Source organism: Salvelinus fontinalis, chromosome 6, assembly GCF_029448725.1.
Source record: "Salvelinus fontinalis isolate EN_2023a chromosome 6, ASM2944872v1, whole genome shotgun sequence".
NCBI classification, from domain to species: Eukaryota; Metazoa; Chordata; class Actinopteri; order Salmoniformes; family Salmonidae; genus Salvelinus; species Salvelinus fontinalis.
The window spans coordinates 5,119,504-5,138,420 of NC_074670.1; the positions used below are offsets into that span (position 1 = coordinate 5,119,504).

General features: G+C 45.2%; 1 protein-coding gene across 1 annotated transcript in view; it reads right to left on the bottom strand.

Moving 5' to 3' along the window:
- Nucleotides 1-355: 355 nt before the first annotated feature.
- Nucleotides 356-18,917, bottom strand: part of LOC129856882 (multiple epidermal growth factor-like domains protein 11) — a 492,683-nt gene continuing 474,121 nt past the window's right edge. The window contains exon 16 of the mRNA XM_055924622.1: nt 356-1,100. Within this exon, the coding sequence (XP_055780597.1) occupies nt 958-1,100 (143 nt within the window). The 3' untranslated portion in view covers nt 356-957. The remainder of the gene's footprint in view (nt 1,101-18,917) is intronic.

The window sequence follows — 18,917 nt, forward strand, 5'->3', positions numbered from 1 at the left end:
CGGAGAAGAACATGCACACGGCACACACACTTAAAGGACAATACGTTTGAACTCCTTCTCTGAGCAAAGAGACTGTTCTCCGTTCTGAGCAAAGAGACTGTTCTCCGTTCTGAGAGAAGAGACCGTTCTCCGTTCTGAGAGAAGAGACCGTTCTCCGTTCTGAGAGAAGAGACCGTTCTCCGTTCTGAGAGAAGAGACCGTTCTCCGTTCTGAGAGAAGAGACCGCTCTCCGTTCTGAGAGAAGAGACCGTTCTCCGTTCTGAGAGAAGAGACTGTTCTCCGTTCTGAGAGAAGAGACCGTTCTCCGTTCTGAGAGAAGAGACCGTTCTCCGTTCTGAGAGAAGAGACCGTTCTCCGTTCTGAGAGAAGAGACCGTTCTCCGTTCTGAGAGAAGAGACCGTTCTCCGTTCTGAGAGAAGAGACCGTTCTCCGTTCTGAGAAAAGAGACCGCTCTCCGTTCTTTTAGTTTTCCCTGCCTCACAGAGACAGAGAAGACATCACTGTAACTAGGGCAGAGACTGGAAGGAGGGAGGGAGAGAGAGAGCGGGAGTGAGGGAGGGAGAGGGAGGAAGAGAGAGGGAGAGGAAGAGAGGAGGACTACTTGCCTTGGTTACAGAGAGAAGGGACAGGAAGAGAGGAGTGTTACTTGCCTTGGTTACAGAGAGAAGGGACAGGAAGAGAGGGGGGTTACTTGCCTTGGTTACAGAGAGAAGGGACAGGAAGAGAGGAGGGTTACTTGCCTTGGTTACAGAGAGAAGGGACAGGAAGAGAGGAGGGTTACTTGCCTTGGTTACATAGAGAAGGGACAGGAAGAGAGGAGGGTTACTTGCCTTGGTTACAGAGAGAAGGGACAGGAAGAGAGGAGGGTTACTTGCCTTGGTTACAGAGAGAAGGGACAGGAAGAGAGGAGGACTACTTGCCTTGGTTACAGAGAGAAGGGACAGGAAGAGAGGAGAGTTACTTGCCTTGGTTGCACAGGGAGCCATAGAAGCCGGACAGACAGTCACAGTGACCAGTCACATGATGGCACGAGCCAGAGCTGTGGACACACTGTGGACATGACTGGCTACAGCGGTGCCCGTAGAACCCAGGAGAACAGACTAAGGAGAGGAGAGACAGAGGAGAGAGAGAAGAGAGGACGGGAGGAGAGGAAAGGAGAGGAGGAGGGAGGAGAGGAAGAGATGAGGAGGAAGAGATGAGGAGGAGAAGAGATGATGAGAAGAGATGAGGAGGAGATGAGGAGAAAATATGTGGAAGAATAGATGAGGAGAAGAGATGAGGAGGAAGAGATGAGGAAGAATAGATGAGGAGAAGAGATGAGGAAGAGAGGAGAAGAGAGGAGAAGAGATGAGGAGAAGAGATGAGGAAGAGAGGAGAAGAGAGGAGAAGAGATGAGGAAGAATAGATGAGGAGAAGAGATGAGGAAGAGAGGAGAAGAGAGGAGAAGAGATGAGGAAGAAGAGATGAGGAAGAAGAGATGATGAGAAGAGATGAGGAGGAAGAGAGGAGAAGAGACGAGGAAGAAGAGATGAGGAAGAGATGAGGAAGAAGAGATGAGGAGAAGAGAGGAGGAGGAAGAGATGAGGAAGAGAAGAGATGAGGAGAAGAGATGAGGAGAAGAGATGAGGAGAAGAGATGAGGAGAAGAGATGATGAGGAGAAGAGATGAGGAGAAGAACGAGGAGAAGAGATGAGGAAGAGAAGAGATGAGGAGAAGAGATGAGGAAGAAGAGATGAGGAGAAGAGATGAGGAGAAGAGATGAGGAAGAGAAGAGGAGAAGAGATGATGAGGAGGACGATATGATGAGGAGGAAGTGATGAGGAGGAAGAGATGAGGAGGACGATATGATGAGGAGGAAGAGATGAGGAGAATAGATGAGGAGAATAGATGAGGAGAAGGTGATGAGGAGGAAGAGATGAGGAGGAAGAGATGAGGAGGACGATATGAAGAGGAGATGAGGAGAAGAGATGAGAAGAGATGAGGAGGGAGAAGGAAGAGATGAGGAGGAAGATATGAGGAGGAGGAGAAAGAGAGGAAGAGGGACACAAATAAAACTCTAATCATTCCAGTCCTTCATATCGTTCGAAACAGAATGACTACACAGTCAGGACAATCATGAAAGACCAATTTATTCTATTGTATTAATGTATTAAAGCTGCTTAACAAGTACAAATATGAATAAGAGATCTTTGTCAAGTACATTTCCTTTTAAAACATCACAGTCAGTTCTATTCTAAAGAACAAGATAATAATATATTGTTTCACAGTTTTACTTTCGTGGTAAAGCCAAGACTAAAGCATCTGATTTATCTAACAACATACCGCGGAAGCATTATGCTAACACCGCCATCCATTCTACTGTTCTAAACACAATACATTTTACTAAATACTATCCACTCTATTCAATAACACTGTAATCCACTGGAGAAACATCGGGGAACAAAATAACTGGCTCGCTACTCAGTCTGTAGTCTGTTTGTCAATCCTCTCTCCACCTATTGTCATTGTTCTTCATTTAAAACCTCGATTGGCTTTCAGAGCCCTTAAATAGTCTGAGTGGTTGTGTCTGTCCACCTCGTCTCTTAGTTATTAAGACAACAGGTCTGAGTGGTTGTGACTGTCCACCTCGTCTCTTAGTTATTAAGACAACAGGTCTGTGTGGTTGTGTCTGTCCACCTCGTCTCTTAGTAATTAAGACAACAGGTCTGAGTGGTTGTGTCTGTCCACCTCGTCTCTTAGTAATTAAGACAACAGGTCTGTGTGGTTGTGTCTGTCCACCTCGTCTCTTAGTTATTAAGACAACAGGTCTGAGTGGTTGTGTCTGTCCACCTCGTCTCTTAGTTATTAAGACAACAGGTCTGTGTGGTTGTGTCTGTCCACCTCGTCTCTTAGTAATTAAGACAACAGGTCTGAGTGGTTGTGTCTGTCCACCTCGTCTCTTAGTTATTAAGACAACAGGTCTGAGTGGTTGTGTCTGTCCACCTCGTCTCTTAGTAATTAAGACAACAGGTCTGAGTGGTTGTGTCTGTCCACCTCGTCTCTTAGTAATTAAGACAACAGGTCTGAGTGGTTGTGTCTGTCCACCTCGTCTCTTAGTTATTAAGACAACAGGTCTGAATGGTTGTGTCTCTCCACCTCGTCTCTTAGTTATTAAGACAACAGGTCTGAGTGGTGGTGTCTGTCCACCTCGTCTCTTAGTTATTAAGACAACAGGTCTGAGTGGTTGTGTCTGTCCACCTCGTCTCTTAGTAATTAAGACAACAGGTCTGAGTGGTTGTGTCTGTCCACCTCGTCTCTTAGTTATTAAGTCAACAGGTCTGAGTGGTTGTGTCTGTCCACCTCGTCTCTTAGTTATTAAGACAACAGGTCTGTGTGGTTGTGTCTGTCCACCTCGTCTCTTAGTTATTAAGACAACAGGTCTGAGTGGTTGTGTCTGTCCACCTCGTCTCTTAGTTATTAAGACAACAGGTCTGAGTGGTTGTCTGTCCACCTCGTCTCCTAGTTATTAAGACAACAGGTCTGAGTGGTTGTGTCTGTCCACCTCGTCTCTTATTATTAAGACAACAGGTCTGAGTGGTTGTGTCTGTCCACCTCGTCTCTTAGTTATTAAGACAACAGGTCTGAGTGGTTGTGTCTGTCCACCTCGTCTCTTAGTAATTAAGACAACAGGTCTGAGTGGTTGTGTCTGTCCACCTCGTCTCTTAGTTATTAAGACAACAGGTCTGAGTGGTTGTGACTGTCCACCTCGTCTCTTAGTTATTAAGACAACAGGTCTGAGTGGTTGTGTCTGTCCACCTCGTCTCTTAGTAATTAAGACAACAGGTCTGAGTGGTTGTGTCTGTCCACCTCGTCTCTTAGTTATTAAGACAACAGGTCTGAGTGGTTGTGTCTGTCCACCTCGTCTCTTAGTAATTAAGACAACAGGTCTGAGTGGTTGTGTCTGTCCACCTCGTCTCTTAGTTATTAAAAGACAACAGGTCTGAGTGGTTGCGTCTGTCCACCTCGTCTCTTAGTTATTAAGACAACAGGTCTGAGTGGTTGTGTCTGTCCACCTCGTCTCTTAGTTATTAAGACAACAGGTCTGAGTGGTTGTGTCTGTCCACCTCGTCTCTTAGTTATTAAGACAACAGGTCTGAGTGGTTGTGTCTCTCCACCTCGTCTCCTAGTTATTAAGACAACAGGTCTGAGTGGTTGTGTCTGTCCACCTCGTCTCTTAGTTATTAAGACAACAGGTCTGAGTGGTTGTGTCTGTCCACCTCGTCTCTTAGTTATTAAGACAACAGGTCTGAGTGGTTGTGTCTGTCCACCTCGTCTCTTAGTTATTAAGACAACAGGTCTGAGTGGTTGTGTCTGTCCACCTCGTCTCTTAGTAATTAAGACAACAGGTCTGAGTGGTTGTGTCTGTCCACCTCGTCTCTTAGTTATTAAGTCAACAGGTCTGAGTGGTTGTGTCTGTCCACCTCGTCTCTTAGTTATTAAGACAACAGGTCTGTGTGGTTGTGTCTGTCCACCTCGTCTCTTAGTTATTAAGACAACAGGTCTGAGTGGTTGTGTCTGTCCACCTCGTCTCTTAGTTATTAAGACAACAGGTCTGAGTGGTTGTCTGTCCACCTCGTCTCCTAGTTATTAAGACAACAGGTCTGAGTGGTTGTGTCTGTCCACCTCGTCTCTTATTATTAAGACAACAGGTCTGAGTGGTTGTGTCTGTCCACCTCGTCTCTTAGTTATTAAGACAACAGGTCTGAGTGGTTGTGTCTGTCCACCTCGTCTCTTAGTAATTAAGACAACAGGTCTGAGTGGTTGTGTCTGTCCACCTCGTCTCTTAGTTATTAAGACAACAGGTCTGAGTGGTTGTGTCTGTCCACCTCGTCTCTTAGTTATTAAGACAACAGGTCTGAATGGTTGTGTCTGTCCACCTCGTCTCTTAGTAATTAAGACAACAGGTCTGAGTGGTGGTGTCTGTCCACCTCGTCTCTTAGTTATTAAGACAATAGGTCTGTGTGGTTGTGTCTGTCCACCTCGTCTCTTAGTAATTAAGATAACAGGTCTGAGTGGTTGTGTCTGTCCACCTCGTCTCTTAGTTATTAAGACAACAGGTCTGAATGGTTGTGTCTGTCCACCTCGTCTCTTAGTAATTAAGACAACAGGTCTGAGTGGTTGTGTCTGTCCACCTCGTCTCTTAGTTATTAAGACAACAGGTCTGAGTGGTTGTGTCTGTCCACCTCGTCTCTTAGTTATTAAGACAACAGGTCTGAGTGGTTGTGTCTGTCCACCTCGTCTCTTAGTTATTAAGACAACAGGTCTGAGTGGTTGTGTCTGTCCACCTCGTCTCTTAGTTATTAAGACAACAGGTCTGAGTGGTTGTGTCTGTCCACCTCGTCTCTTAGTTATTAAGACAACAGGTCTGAGTGGTTGTGTCTGTCCACCTCGTCTCTTAGTAATTAAGACAACAGGTCTGAGTGGTTGTGTCTGTCCACCTCGTCTCTTAGTAATTAAGACAACAGGTCTGAGTGGTTGTGTCTGTCCACCTCGTCTCTTATTATTAAGACAACAGGTCTGAGTGGTTGTGTCTGTCCACCTCGTCTCTTAGTTATTAAGACAACAGGTCTGAGTGGTTGTGTCTGTCCACCTCGTCTCTTAGTAATTAAGACAACAGGTCTGAGTGGTTGTGTCTGTCCACCTCGTCTCTTAGTTATTAAGACAACAGGTCTGAGTGGTTGTGTCTGTCCACCTCGTCTCTTAGTTATTAAGACAACAGGTCTGAGTGGTTGTGTCTGTCCACCTCGTCTCTTAGTTATTAAGACAACAGGTCTGAGTGGTTGTGTCTGTCCACCTCGTCTCTTAGTTATTAAGACAACAGGTCTGAGTGGTTGTGTCTGTCCACCTCGTCTCTTAGTTATTAAGACAACAGGTCTGAGTGGTTGTGTCTGTCCACCTCGTCTCTTAGTAATTAAGACAACAGGTCTGAGTGGTTGTGTCTGTCCACCTCGTCTCTTAGTAATTAAGACAACAGGTCTGAGTGGTTGTGTCTGTCCACCTCGTCTCTTATTATTAAGACAACAGGTCTGAGTGGTTGTGTCTGTCCACCTCGTCTCTTAGTTATTAAGACAACAGGTCTGAGTGGTTGTGTCTGTCCACCTCGTCTCTTAGTAATTAAGACAACAGGTCTGAGTGGTTGTGTCTGTCCACCTCGTCTCTTAGTTATTAAGACAACAGGTCTGAGTGGTTGTGACTGTCCACCTCGTCTCTTAGTTATTAAGACAACAGGTCTGAGTGGTTGTGTCTGTCCACCTCGTCTCTTAGTAATTAAGACAACAGGTCTGAGTGGTTGTGTCTGTCCACCTCGTCTCTTAGTTATTAAGACAACAGGTCTGAGTGGTTGCGTCTGTCCACCTCGTCTCCTAGTTATTAAAAGACAACAGGTCTGAGTGGTTGCGTCTGTCCACCTCGTCTCTTAGTTATTAAGACAACAGGTCTGAGTGGTTGTGTCTGTCCACCTCGTCTCTTAGTTATTAAGACAACAGGTCTGAGTGGTTGTGTCTGTCCACCTCGTCTCTTAGTTATTAAGACAACAGGTCTGAGTGGTTGTGTCTCTCCACCTCGTCTCCTAGTTATTAAGACAACAGGTCTGAGTGGTTGTGTCTGTCCACCTCGTCTCTTAGTTATTAAGACAACAGGTCTGAGTGGTTGTGGCTGTCCACCTCGTCTCTTAGTTATTAAGACAACAGGTCTGAGTGGTTGTGTCTGTCCACCTCGTCTCTTAGTTATTAAGACAACAGGTCTGAGTGGTTGTGACTGTCCACCTCGTCTCTTAGTTATTAAGACAACAGGTCTGAGTAGTTGTGTCTGTCCACCTCGTCTCTTAGTTATTAAGACAACAGGTCTGAGTGGTTGTGTCTGTCCACCTCGTCTCTTAGTTATTAAGACAACAGGTCTGAGTGGTTGTGTCTGTCCACCTCGTCTCTTATTATTAAGACAACAGGTCTGTGTGGTTGTTTCTGTCCACCTCGTCTCTTAGTTATAAAGACAACAGGTCTGAGTGGTTGTGTCTGTCCACCTCGTCTCTTAGTTATTAAGACAACAGATCTGAATGGTTGTGTCTGTCCACCTCGTCTCTTAGTAATTAAGACAACAGGTCTGAATGGTTGTGTCTGTCCACCTCGTCTCTTAGTTATTAAGACAACAGGTCTGAGTGGTTGTGTCTGTCCACCTCGTCTCTTTGTTATTAAGACAACAGGTCTGAGTGGTTGTGTCTGTCCACCTCATCTCTTAGTTATTAAGTCAACAGGTCTGAGTGGTTGTGTGTGTCCACCTCGTCTCTTAGTTATTAAGACAACAGGTCTGAGTGGAGGTGTCTGTCCACCTCTTCTCTTAGTTATTAAGACAACAGGTCTGAGTGGTGGTGTCTGTCCACCTCGTCTCTTAGTTATTAAGACAACAGGTCTGAGTGGTTGTGTCTGTCCACCTCGTCTCTTAGTTATTAAGACAACAGGTCTGAGTGGTTGTGTCTGTCCACCTCGTCTCTTAGTTATTAAGACAACAGGTCTGAGTGGTTGTGTCTGTCCACCTCGTCTCTTAGTTATTAAGACAACAGGTCTGAGTGGTTGTGTCTGTCCACCTCGTCTCTTAGTTATTAAGACAACAGGTCTGAGTGGTTGTGTCTGTCCACCTCGTCTCTTAGTAATTAAGACAACAGGTCTGAGTGGTTGTGTCTGTCCACCTCGTCTCTTAGTTATTAAGACAACAGGTCTGAATGGTTGTGTCTGTCCACCTCGTCTCTTAGTTATTAAGACAACAGGTCTGAGTGGTGGTGTCTGTCAACCTCGTCTCTTAGTTATTAAGACAACAGGTCTGAGTGGTTGTGTCTGTCCACCTCGTCTCTTAGTAATTAAGACAACAGGTCTGAGTGGTTGTGTCTGTCCACCTCGTCTCTTAGTTATTAAGTCAACAGGTCTGAGTGGTTGTGTCTGTCCACCTCGTCTCTTAGTTATTAAGACAACAGGTCTGTGTGGTTGTGTCTGTCCACCTCGTCTCTTAGTTATTAAGACAACAGGTCTGTGTGGTTGTCTGTCCACCTCGTCTCTTAGTTATTAAGTCAACAGGTCTGAGTGGTTGTGTCTGTCCACCTCGTCTCTTAGTTATTAAGACAACAGGTCTGAGTGGTGGTGTCTGTCCACCTCGTCTCTTAGTTATTAAGACAACAGGTCTGTGTGGTTGTGTCTGTCCACCTCGTCTCTTAGTTATTAAGACAACAGGTCTGAATGGTTGTGTCTGTCCACCTCGTCTCTTAGTTATTAAGACAACAGGTCTGTGTGGTTGTCTGTCCACCTCGTCTCTTAGTTATTAAGTCAACAGGTCTGAGTGGTTGTGTCTGTCCACCTCGTCTCTTAGTTATTAAGACAACAGGTCTGAGTGGTGGTGTCTGTCCACCTCGTCTCTTAGTTATTAAGACAACAGGTCTGTGTGGTTGTGTCTGTCCACCTCGTCTCTTAGTTATTAAGACAACAGGTCTGTGTGGTTGTGTCTGTCCACCTCGTCTCTTAGTTATTAAGACAACAGGTCTGAATGGTTGTGTCTGTCCACCTCGTCTCTTAGTTATTAAAAGACAACAGGTCTGAGTGGTGGTGTCTGTCCACCTCGTCTCTTAGTTATTAAGACAACAGGTCTGAGTGGTTGTGTCTGTCCACCTCGTCTCTTAGTTATTAAGACAACAGGTCTGAGTGGTTGTGTCTGTCCACCTCGTCTCTTAGTTATTAAGACAACAGGTCTGTGTGGTTGTGTCTGTCCACCTCGTCTCTTAGTTATTAAGACAACAGGTCTGTGTGGTTGTGTCTGTCCACCTCGTCTCTTAGTTATTAAGACAACAGGTCTGAGTGGTTGTGTCTGTCCACCTCGTCTCTTAGTAATTAAGACAACAGGTCTGAGTGGTTGTGTCTGTCCACCTCGTCTCTTAGTTATTAAGACAACAGGTCTGAGTGGTTGTGTCTGTCCACCTCGTCTCTTAGTTATTAAGACAACAGGTCTGTGTGGTTGTGTCTGTCCACCTCGTCTCTTAGTTATTAAGACAATAGGTCTGAGTGGTTGTGTCTGTCCACCTCGTCTCTTAGTAATTAAGACAACAGGTCTGAGTGGTTGTGTCTGTCCACCTCGTCTCTTAGTTATTAAGACAACAGGTCTGAATGGTTGTGTCTGTCCACCTCGTCTCTTAGTAATTAAGACAACAGGTCTGAGTGGTGGTGTCTGTCCACCTCGTCTCTTAGTTATTAAGACAATAGGTCTGTGTGGTTGTGTCTGTCCACCTCGTCTCTTAGTAATTAAGACAACAGGTCTGAGTGGTTGTGTCTGTCCACCTCGTCTCTTAGTTATTAAGACAACAGGTCTGAATGGTTGTGTCTGCCCACCTCGTCTCTTAGTAATTAAGACAACAGGTCTGAGTGGTTGTGTCTGTCCACCTCGTCTCTTAGTTATTAAGACAACAGGTCTGAGTGGTTGTGTCTGTCCACCTCGTCTCTTAGTTATTAAGACAACAGGTCTGAGTGGTTGTGTCTGTCCACCTCGTCTCTTAGTTATTAAGACAACAGGTCTGAGTGGTTGTGTCTGTCCACCTCGTCTCTTAGTTATTAAGACAACAGGTCTGAGTGGTTGTGTCTGTCCACCTCGTCTCTTAGTAATTAAGACAACAGGTCTGAGTGGTTGTTTCTGTCCACCTCGTCTCTTAGTTATTAAGACAACAGGTCTGAGTGGTTGTGTCTGTCCACCTCGTCTCTTAGTTATTAAGACAACAGGTCTGAGTGGTTGTGTCTGTCCACCTCGTCTCTTAGTTATTAAGACAACAGGTCTGAGTGGTTGTGTCTGTCCACCTCGTCTCTTAGTTATTAAGACAACAGGTCTGAGTGGTTGTGTCTGTCCACCTCGTCTCTTAGTAATTAAGACAACAGGTCTGAGTGGTTGTGTCTGTCCACCTCGTCTCTTAGTTATTAAGTCAACAGGTCTGAGTGGTTGTGTCTGTCCACCTCGTCTCTTAGTTATTAAGACAACAGGTCTGTGTGGTTGTGTCTGTCCACCTCGTCTCTTAGTTATTAAGACAACAGGTCTGTGTGGTTGTGTCTGTCCACCTCGTCTCTTAGTTATTAAGACAACAGGTCTGAGTGGTTGTGTCTGTCCACCTCGTCTCTTAGTAATTAAGACAACAGGTCTGAGTGGTTGTGTCTGTCCACCTCGTCTCTTAGTTATTAAGTCAACAGGTCTGAGTGGTTGTGTCTGTCCACCTCGTCTCTTAGTTATTAAGACAACAGGTCTGTGTGGTTGTGTCTGTCCACCTCGTCTCTTAGTTATTAAGACAACAGGTCTGTGTGGTTGTGTCTGTCCACCTCGTCTCTTAGTTATTAAGACAACAGGTCTGAATGGTTGTGTCTGTCCACCTCGTCTCTTAGTTATTAAAAGACAACAGGTCTGAGTTTTGGTGTCTGTCCACCTCGTCTCTTAGTTATTAAGACAACAGGTCTGAGTGGTTGTGTCTGTCCACCTCGTCTCTTAGTTATTAAGACAACAGGTCTGAGTGGTTGTGTCTGTCCACCTCGTCTCTTAGTTATTAAGACAACAGGTCTGTGTGGTTGTGTCTGTCCACCTCGTCTCTTAGTTATTAAGACAACAGGTCTGTGTGGTTGTGTCTGTCCACCTCGTCTCTTAGTTATTAAGACAACAGGTCTGAGTGGTTGTGTCTGTCCACCTCGTCTCTTAGTAATTAAGACAACAGGTCTGAGTGGTTGTGTCTGTCCACCTCGTCTCTTAGTTATTAAGACAACAGGTCTGAGTGGTTGTGTCTGTCCACCTCGTCTCTTAGTTATTAAGACAACAGGTCTGTGTGGTTGTGTCTGTCCACCTCGTCTCTTAGTTATTAAGACAACAGGTCTGAGTGGTTGTGTCTGTCCACCTCGTCTCTTAGTAATTAAGACAACAGGTCTGAGTGGTTGTGTCTGTCCACCTCGTCTCTTAGTTATTAAGACAACAGGTCTGAATGGTTGTGTCTGTCCACCTCGTCTCTTAGTAATTAAGACAACAGGTCTGAGTGGTGGTGTCTGTCCACCTCGTCTCTTAGTTATTAAGACAATAGGTCTGTGTGGTTGTGTCTGTCCACCTCGTCTCTTAGTAATTAAGACAACAGGTCTGAGTGGTTGTGTCTGTCCACCTCGTCTCTTAGTTATTAAGACAACAGGTCTGAATGGTTGTGTCTGTCCACCTCGTCTCTTAGTAATTAAGACAACAGGTCTGAGTGGTTGTGTCTGTCCACCTCGTCTCTTAGTTATTAAGACAACAGGTCTGAGTGGTTGTGTCTGTCCACCTCGTCTCTTAGTTATTAAGACAACAGGTCTGAGTGGTTGTGTCTGTCCACCTCGTCTCTTAGTTATTAAGACAACAGGTCTGAGTGGTTGTGTCTGTCCACCTCGTCTCTTAGTTATTAAGACAACAGGTCTGAGTGGTTGTGTCTGTCCACCTCGTCTCTTAGTTATTAAGACAACAGGTCTGAGTGGTTGTGTCTGTCCACCTCGTCTCTTAGTAATTAAGACAACAGGTCTGAGTGGTTGTGTCTGTCCACCTCGTCTCTTAGTAATTAAGACAACAGGTCTGAGTGGTTGTGTCTGTCCACCTCGTCTCTTATTATTAAGACAACAGGTCTGAGTGGTTGTGTCTGTCCACCTCGTCTCTTAGTTATTAAGACAACAGGTCTGAGTGGTTGTGTCTGTCCACCTCGTCTCTTAGTAATTAAGACAACAGGTCTGAGTGGTTGTGTCTGTCCACCTCGTCTCTTAGTTATTAAGACAACAGGTCTGAGTGGTTGTGACTGTCCACCTCGTCTCTTAGTTATTAAGACAACAGGTCTGAGTGGTTGTGTCTGTCCACCTCGTCTCTTAGTAATTAAGACAACAGGTCTGAGTGGTTGTGTCTGTCCACCTCGTCTCTTAGTTATTAAGACAACAGGTCTGAGTGGTTGTGTCTGTCCACCTCGTCTCTTAGTAATTAAGACAACAGGTCTGAGTGGTTGTGTCTGTCCACCTCGTCTCTTAGTTATTAAGACAACAGGTCTGAGTGGTTGCGTCTGTCCACCTCGTCTCCTAGTTATTAAAAGACAACAGGTCTGAGTGGTTGCGTCTGTCCACCTCGTCTCTTAGTTATTAAGACAACAGGTCTGAGTGGTTGTGTCTGTCCACCTCGTCTCTTAGTTATTAAGACAACAGGTCTGAGTGGTTGTGTCTGTCCACCTCGTCTCTTAGTTATTAAGACAACAGGTCTGAGTGGTTGTGTCTCTCCACCTCGTCTCCTAGTTATTAAGACAACAGGTCTGAGTGGTTGTGTCTGTCCACCTCGTCTCTTAGTTATTAAGACAACAGGTCTGAGTGGTTGTGTCTGTCCACCTCGTCTCTTAGTTATTAAGACAACAGGTCTGAGTGGTTGTGTCTGTCCACCTCGTCTCTTAGTTATTAAGACAACAGGTCTGAGTGGTTGTGACTGTCCACCTCGTCTCTTAGTTATTAAGACAACAGGTCTGAGTGGTTGTGTCTGTCCACCTCGTCTCTTAGTTATTAAGACAACAGATCTGAGTGGTTGTGTCTGTCCACCTCGTCTCTTAGTAATTAAGACAACAGGTCTGAATGGTTGTGTCTGTCCACCTCGTCTCTTAGTTATTAAGACAACAGGTCTGAGTGGTTGTGTCTGTCCACCTCGTCTCTTTGTTATTAAGACAACAGGTCTGAGTGGTTGTGTCTGTCCACCTCATCTCTTAGTTATTAAGTCAACAGGTCTGAGTGGTTGTGTGTGTCCACCTCGTCTCTTAGTTATTAAGACAACAGGTCTGAGTGGAGGTGTCTGTCCACCTCTTCTCTTAGTTAGTAAGACAACAGGTCTGAGTGGTGGTGTCTGTCCACCTCGTCTCTTAGTTATTAAGACAACAGGTCTGAGTGGTTGTGTCTGTCCACCTCGTCTCTTAGTTATTAAGACAACAGGTCTGAGTGGTTGTGTCTGTCCACCTCGTCTCTTAGTTATTAAGACAACAGGTCTGAGTGGTTGTGTCTGTCCACCTCGTCTCTTAGTTATTAAGACAACAGGTCTGAGTGGTTGTGTCTGTCCACCTCGTCTCTTAGTTATTAAGACAACAGGTCTGAGTGGTTGTGTCTGTCCACCTCGTCTCTTAGTAATTAAGACAACAGGTCTGAGTGGTTGTGTCTGTCCACCTCGTCTCTTAGTTATTAAGACAACAGGTCTGAATGGTTGTGTCTGTCCACCTCGTCTCTTAGTTATTAAGACAACAGGTCTGAGTGGTGGTGTCTGTCAACCTCGTCTCTTAGTTATTAAGACAACAGGTCTGAGTGGTTGTGTCTGTCCACCTCGTCTCTTAGTAATTAAGACAACAGGTCTGAGTGGTTGTGTCTGTCCACCTCGTCTCTTAGTTATTAAGTCAACAGGTCTGAGTGGTTGTGTCTGTCCACCTCGTCTCTTAGTTATTAAGACAACAGGTCTGTGTGGTTGTGTCTGTCCACCTCGTCTCTTAGTTATTAAGACAACAGGTCTGTGTGGTTGTCTGTCCACCTCGTCTCTTAGTTATTAAGTCAACAGGTCTGAGTGGTTGTGTCTGTCCACCTCGTCTCTTAGTTATTAAGACAACAGGTCTGAGTGGTGGTGTCTGTCCACCTCGTCTCTTAGTTATTAAGACAACAGGTCTGTGTGGTTGTGTCTGTCCACCTCGTCTCTTAGTTATTAAGACAACAGGTCTGTGTGGTTGTGTCTGTCCACCTCGTCTCTTAGTTATTAAGACAACAGGTCTGAATGGTTGTGTCTGTCCACCTCGTCTCTTAGTTATTAAAAGACAACAGGTCTGAGTGGTTGTGTCTGTCCACCTCGTCTCTTAGTTATTAAGACAACAGGTTTGAATGGTTGTGTCTGTCCACCTCGTCTCTTAGTAATTAAGACAACAGGTCTGAATGGTTGTGTCTGTCCACCTCGTCTCTTAGTTATTAAGACAACAGGTCTGAGTGGTTGTGTCTGTCCACCTCGTCTCTTAGTTATTAAGACAACAGGTCTGAGTGGTTGTGTCTGTCCACCTCGTCTCTTAGTTATTAAGACAACAGGTCTGAGTGGTTGTGTCTGTCCACCTCGTCTCTTAGTTATTAAGACAACAGGTCTGAGTGGTTGTGTCTGTCCACCTCGTCTCTTAGTTATTAAGACAACAGGTCTGAGTGGTTGTGTCTGTCCACCTCGTCTCTTAGTTATTAAGACAACAGGTCTGAGTGGTTGTGTCTGTCCACCTCGTCTCTTAGTTATTAAGACAACAGGTCTGAGTGGTTGTGTCTGTCCACCTCGTCTCTTAGTTATTAAGACAACAGGTCTGAGTGGTTGTGTCTGTCCACCTCGTCTCTTAGTAATTAAGACAACAGGTCTGAGTGGTTGTGTCTGTCCACCTCGTCTCTTAGTTATTAAGACAACAGGTCTGAATGGTTGTGTCTGTCCACCTCGTCTCTTAGTTATTAAGACAACAGGTCTGAGTGGTGGTGTCTGTCAACCTCGTCTCTTAGTTATTAAGACAACAGGTCTGAGTGGTTGTGTCTGTCCACCTCGTCTCTTAGTAATTAAGACAACAGGTCTGAGTGGTTGTGTCTGTCCACCTCGTCTCTTAGTTATTAAGTCAACAGGTCTGAGTGGTTGTGTCTGTCCACCTCGTCTCTTAGTTATTAAGACAACAGGTCTGTGTGGTTGTGTCTGTCCACCTCGTCTCTTAGTTATTAAGACAACAGGTCTGTGTGGTTGTCTGTCCACCTCGTCTCTTAGTTATTAAGTCAACAGGTCTGAGTGGTTGTGTCTGTCCACCTCGTCTCTTAGTTATTAAGACAACAGGTCTGAGTGGTGGTGTCTGTCCACCTCGTCTCTTAGTTATTAAGACAACAGGTCTGAGTGGTTGTGTCTGTCCACCTCGTCTCTTAGTTATTAAGACAACAGGTCTGAGTGGTTGTGTCTGTCCACCTCGTCTCTTAGTTATTAAGACAACAGGTCTGTGTGGTTGTGTCTGTCCACCTCGTCTCTTAGTTATTAAGACAACAGGTCTGTGTGGTTGTGTCTGTCCACCTCGTCTCTTAGTTATTAAGACAACAGGTCTGAGTGGTTGTGTCTGTCCACCTCGTCTCTTAGTAATTAAGACAACAGGTCTGAGTGGTTGTGTCTGTCCACCTCGTCTCTTAGTTATTAAGACAACAGGTCTGAGTGGTTGTGTCTGTCCACCTCGTCTCTTAGTTATTAAGACAACAGGTCTGTGTGGTTGTGTCTGTCCACCTCGTCTCTTAGTTATTAAGACAACAGGTCTGAGTGGTTGTGTCTGTCCACCTCGTCTCTTAGTAATTAAGACAACAGGTCTGAGTGGTTGTGTCTGTCCACCTCGTCTCTTAGTTATTAAGACAACAGGTCTGAATGGTTGTGTCTGTCCACCTCGTCTCTTAGTAATTAAGACAACAGGTCTGAGTGGTGGTGTCTGTCCACCTCGTCTCTTAGTTATTAAGACAATAGGTCTGTGTGGTTGTGTCTGTCCACCTCGTCTCTTAGTAATTAAGACAACAGGTCTGAGTGGTTGTGTCTGTCCACCTCGTCTCTTAGTTATTAAGACAACAGGTCTGAATGGTTGTGTCTGTCCACCTCGTCTCTTAGTAATTAAGACAACAGGTCTGAGTGGTTGTGTCTGTCCACCTCGTCTCTTAGTTATTAAGACAACAGGTCTGAGTGGTTGTGTCTGTCCACCTCGTCTCTTAGTTATTAAGACAACAGGTCTGAGTGGTTGTGTCTGTCCACCTCGTCTCTTAGTTATTAAGACAACAGGTCTGAGTGGTTGTGTCTGTCCACCTCGTCTCTTAGTTATTAAGACAACAGGTCTGAGTGGTTGTGTCTGTCCACCTCGTCTCTTAGTTATTAAGACAACAGGTCTGAGTGGTTGTGTCTGTCCACCTCGTCTCTTAGTTATTAAGACAACAGGTCTGAGTGGTTGTGTCTGTCCACCTCGTCTCTTAGTTATTAAGACAACAGGTCTGAGTGGTTGTGTCTGTCCACCTCGTCTCTTAGTTATTAAGACAACAGGTCTGAGTGGTTGTGACTGTCCACCTCGTCTCTTAGTTATTAAGACAACAGGTCTGAGTGGTTGTGTCTGTCCACCTCGTCTCTTAGTTATTAAGACAACATGTCTGTGTGGTTGTGTCTGTCCACCTCGTCTCTTAGTTATTAAGACAACAGGTCTGAGTAGTTGTGTCTGTCCACCTCGTCTCTTAGTTATTAAGACAACAGGTCTGAGTGGTTGTCTGTCCACCTCGTCTCTTAGTTATTAAGACAACAGGTCTGTGTGGTTGTGTCTGTCCACCTCGTCTCTTAGTTATTAAGACAACAGGTCTGAGTGGTTGTGTCTGTCCACCTCGTCTCTTAGTAATTAAGACAACAGGTCTGAGTGGTTGTGTCTGTCCACCTCGTCTCTTAGTTATTAAGACAACAGGTCTGAATGGTTGTGTCTGTCCACCTCGTCTCTTAGTAATTAAGACAACAGGTCTGAGTGGTGGTGTCTGTCCACCTCGTCTCTTAGTTATTAAGACAACAGGTCTGTGTGGTTGTGTCTGTCCACCTCGTCTCTTAGTAATTAAGACAACAGGTCTGAGTGGTTGTGTCTGTCCACCTCGTCTCTTAGTTATTAAGACAACAGGTCTGAATGGTTGTGTCTGTCCACCTCGTCTCTTAGTTATTAAGACAACAGGTCTGAGTGGTTGTGTCTGTCCACCTCGTCTCTTAGTTATTAAGACAACAGGTCTGAGTGGTTGTGTCTGTCCACCTCATCTCTTAGTTATTAAGACAACAGGTCTGAGTGGTTGTGTCTGTCCACCTCGTCTCTTAGTTATTAAGACAACAGGTCTGAGTGGTTGTGTCTGTCCACCTCGTCTCTTAGTTATTAAGACAACAGGTCTGAGTGGTTGTGTCTGTCCACCTCGTCTCTTAGTTATTAAGACAACAGGTCTGAGTGGTTGTGTCTGTCCACCTCGTCTCTTAGTTATTAAGTCAACAGGTCTGAGTGGTTGTGTGTGTCCACCTCGTCTCTTAGTTATTAAGACAACAGGTCTGAGTGGTGGTGTCTGTCCACCTCGTCTCTTAGTTATTAAGACAACAGGTCTGAGTGGTTGTGTCTGTCCACCTCGTCTCTTAGTTATTAAGACAACAGGTCTGAGTGGTTGTGTCTGTCCACCTCGTCTCTTAGTTATTAAGACAACAGGTCTGTGTGGTTGTGTCTGTCCACCTCGTCTCTTAGTTATTAAGACAACAGGTCTGAGTGGTTGTGTCTGTCCACCTCGTCTCTTAGTTATTAAGACAACAGGTCTGAGTGGTTGTGTCTGTCCACCTCGTCTCTTAGTTATTAAGACAACAGGTCTGAGTGGTTGTGTCTGTCCACCTCGTCTCTTAGTTATTAAGACAACAGGTCTGAGTGGTTGTGTCTGTCCACCTCGTCTCTTAGTTATTAAGACAACAGGTCTGAGTGGTTGTGTCTGTCCACCTCGTCTCTTAGTTATTAAGACAACAGGTCTGAGTGGTTGTGTCTGTCCACCTCGTCTCTTAGTTATTAAGACAACAGGTCTGAGTGGTTGTGTCTGTCCACCTCGTCTCTTAGTTATTAAGACAACAGGTCTGAGTGGTTGTGTCTGTCCACCTCGTCTCTTAGTTATAAAGACAACATGTCTGTGTGGTTGTGTCTGTCCACCTCGTCTCTTAGTTATTAAGACAACAGGTCTGAGTAGTTGTGTCTGTCCACCTCGTCTCTTAGTTATTAAGACAACAGGTCTGAGTGGTTGTCTGTCCACCTCGTCTCTTAGTTATTAAGACAACAGGTCTGTGTGGTTGTGTCTGTCCACCTCGTCTCTTAGTTATTAAGACAACAGGTCTGAGTGGTTGTGTCTGTCCACCTCGTCTCTTAGTAATTAAGACAACAGGTCTGAGTGGTTGTGTCTGTCCACCTCGTCTCTTAGTTATTAAGACAACAGGTCTGAATGGTTGTGTCTGTCCACCTCGTCTCTTAGTAATTAAGACAACAGGTCTGAGTGGTGGTGTCTGTCCACCTCGTCTCTTAGTTATTAAGACAATAGGTCTGTGTGGTTGTGTCTGTCCACCTCGTCTCTTAGTAATTAAGACAACAGGTCTGAGTGGTTGTGTCTGTCCACCTCGTCTCTTAGTTATTAAGACAACAGGTCTGAATGGTTGTGTCTGTCCACCTCGTCTCTTAGTTATTAAGACAACAGGTCTGAGTGGTTGTGTCTGTCCACCTCGTCTCTTAGTTATTAAGACAACAGGTCTGAGTGGTTGTGTCTGTCCACCTCATCTCTTAGTTATTAAGACAACAGGTCTGAGTGGTTGTGTCTGTCCACCTCGTCTCTTAGTTATTAAGACAACAGGTCTGAGTGGTTGTGTCTGTCCACCTCGTCTCTTAGTTATTAAGACAACAGGTCTGAGTGGTTGTGTCTGTCCACCTCGTCTCTTAGTTATTAAGACAACAGGTCTGAGTGGTTGTGTCTGTCCACCTCGTCTCTTAGTTATTAAGTCAACAGGTCTGAGTGGTTGTGTGTGTCCACCTCGTCTCTTAGTTATTAAGACAACAGGTCTGAGTGGTGGTGTCTGTCCACCTCGTCTCTTAGTTATTAAGACAACAGGTCTGAGTGGTTGTGTCTGTCCACCTCGTCTCTTAGTTATTAAGACAACAGGTCTGAGTGGTTGTGTCTGTCCACCTCGTCTCTTAGTTATTAAGACAACAGGTCTGTGTGGTTGTGTCTGTCCACCTCGTCTCTTAGTTATTAAGACAACAGGTCTGAGTGGTTGTGTCTGTCCACCTCGTCTCTTAGTTATTAAGACAACAGGTCTGT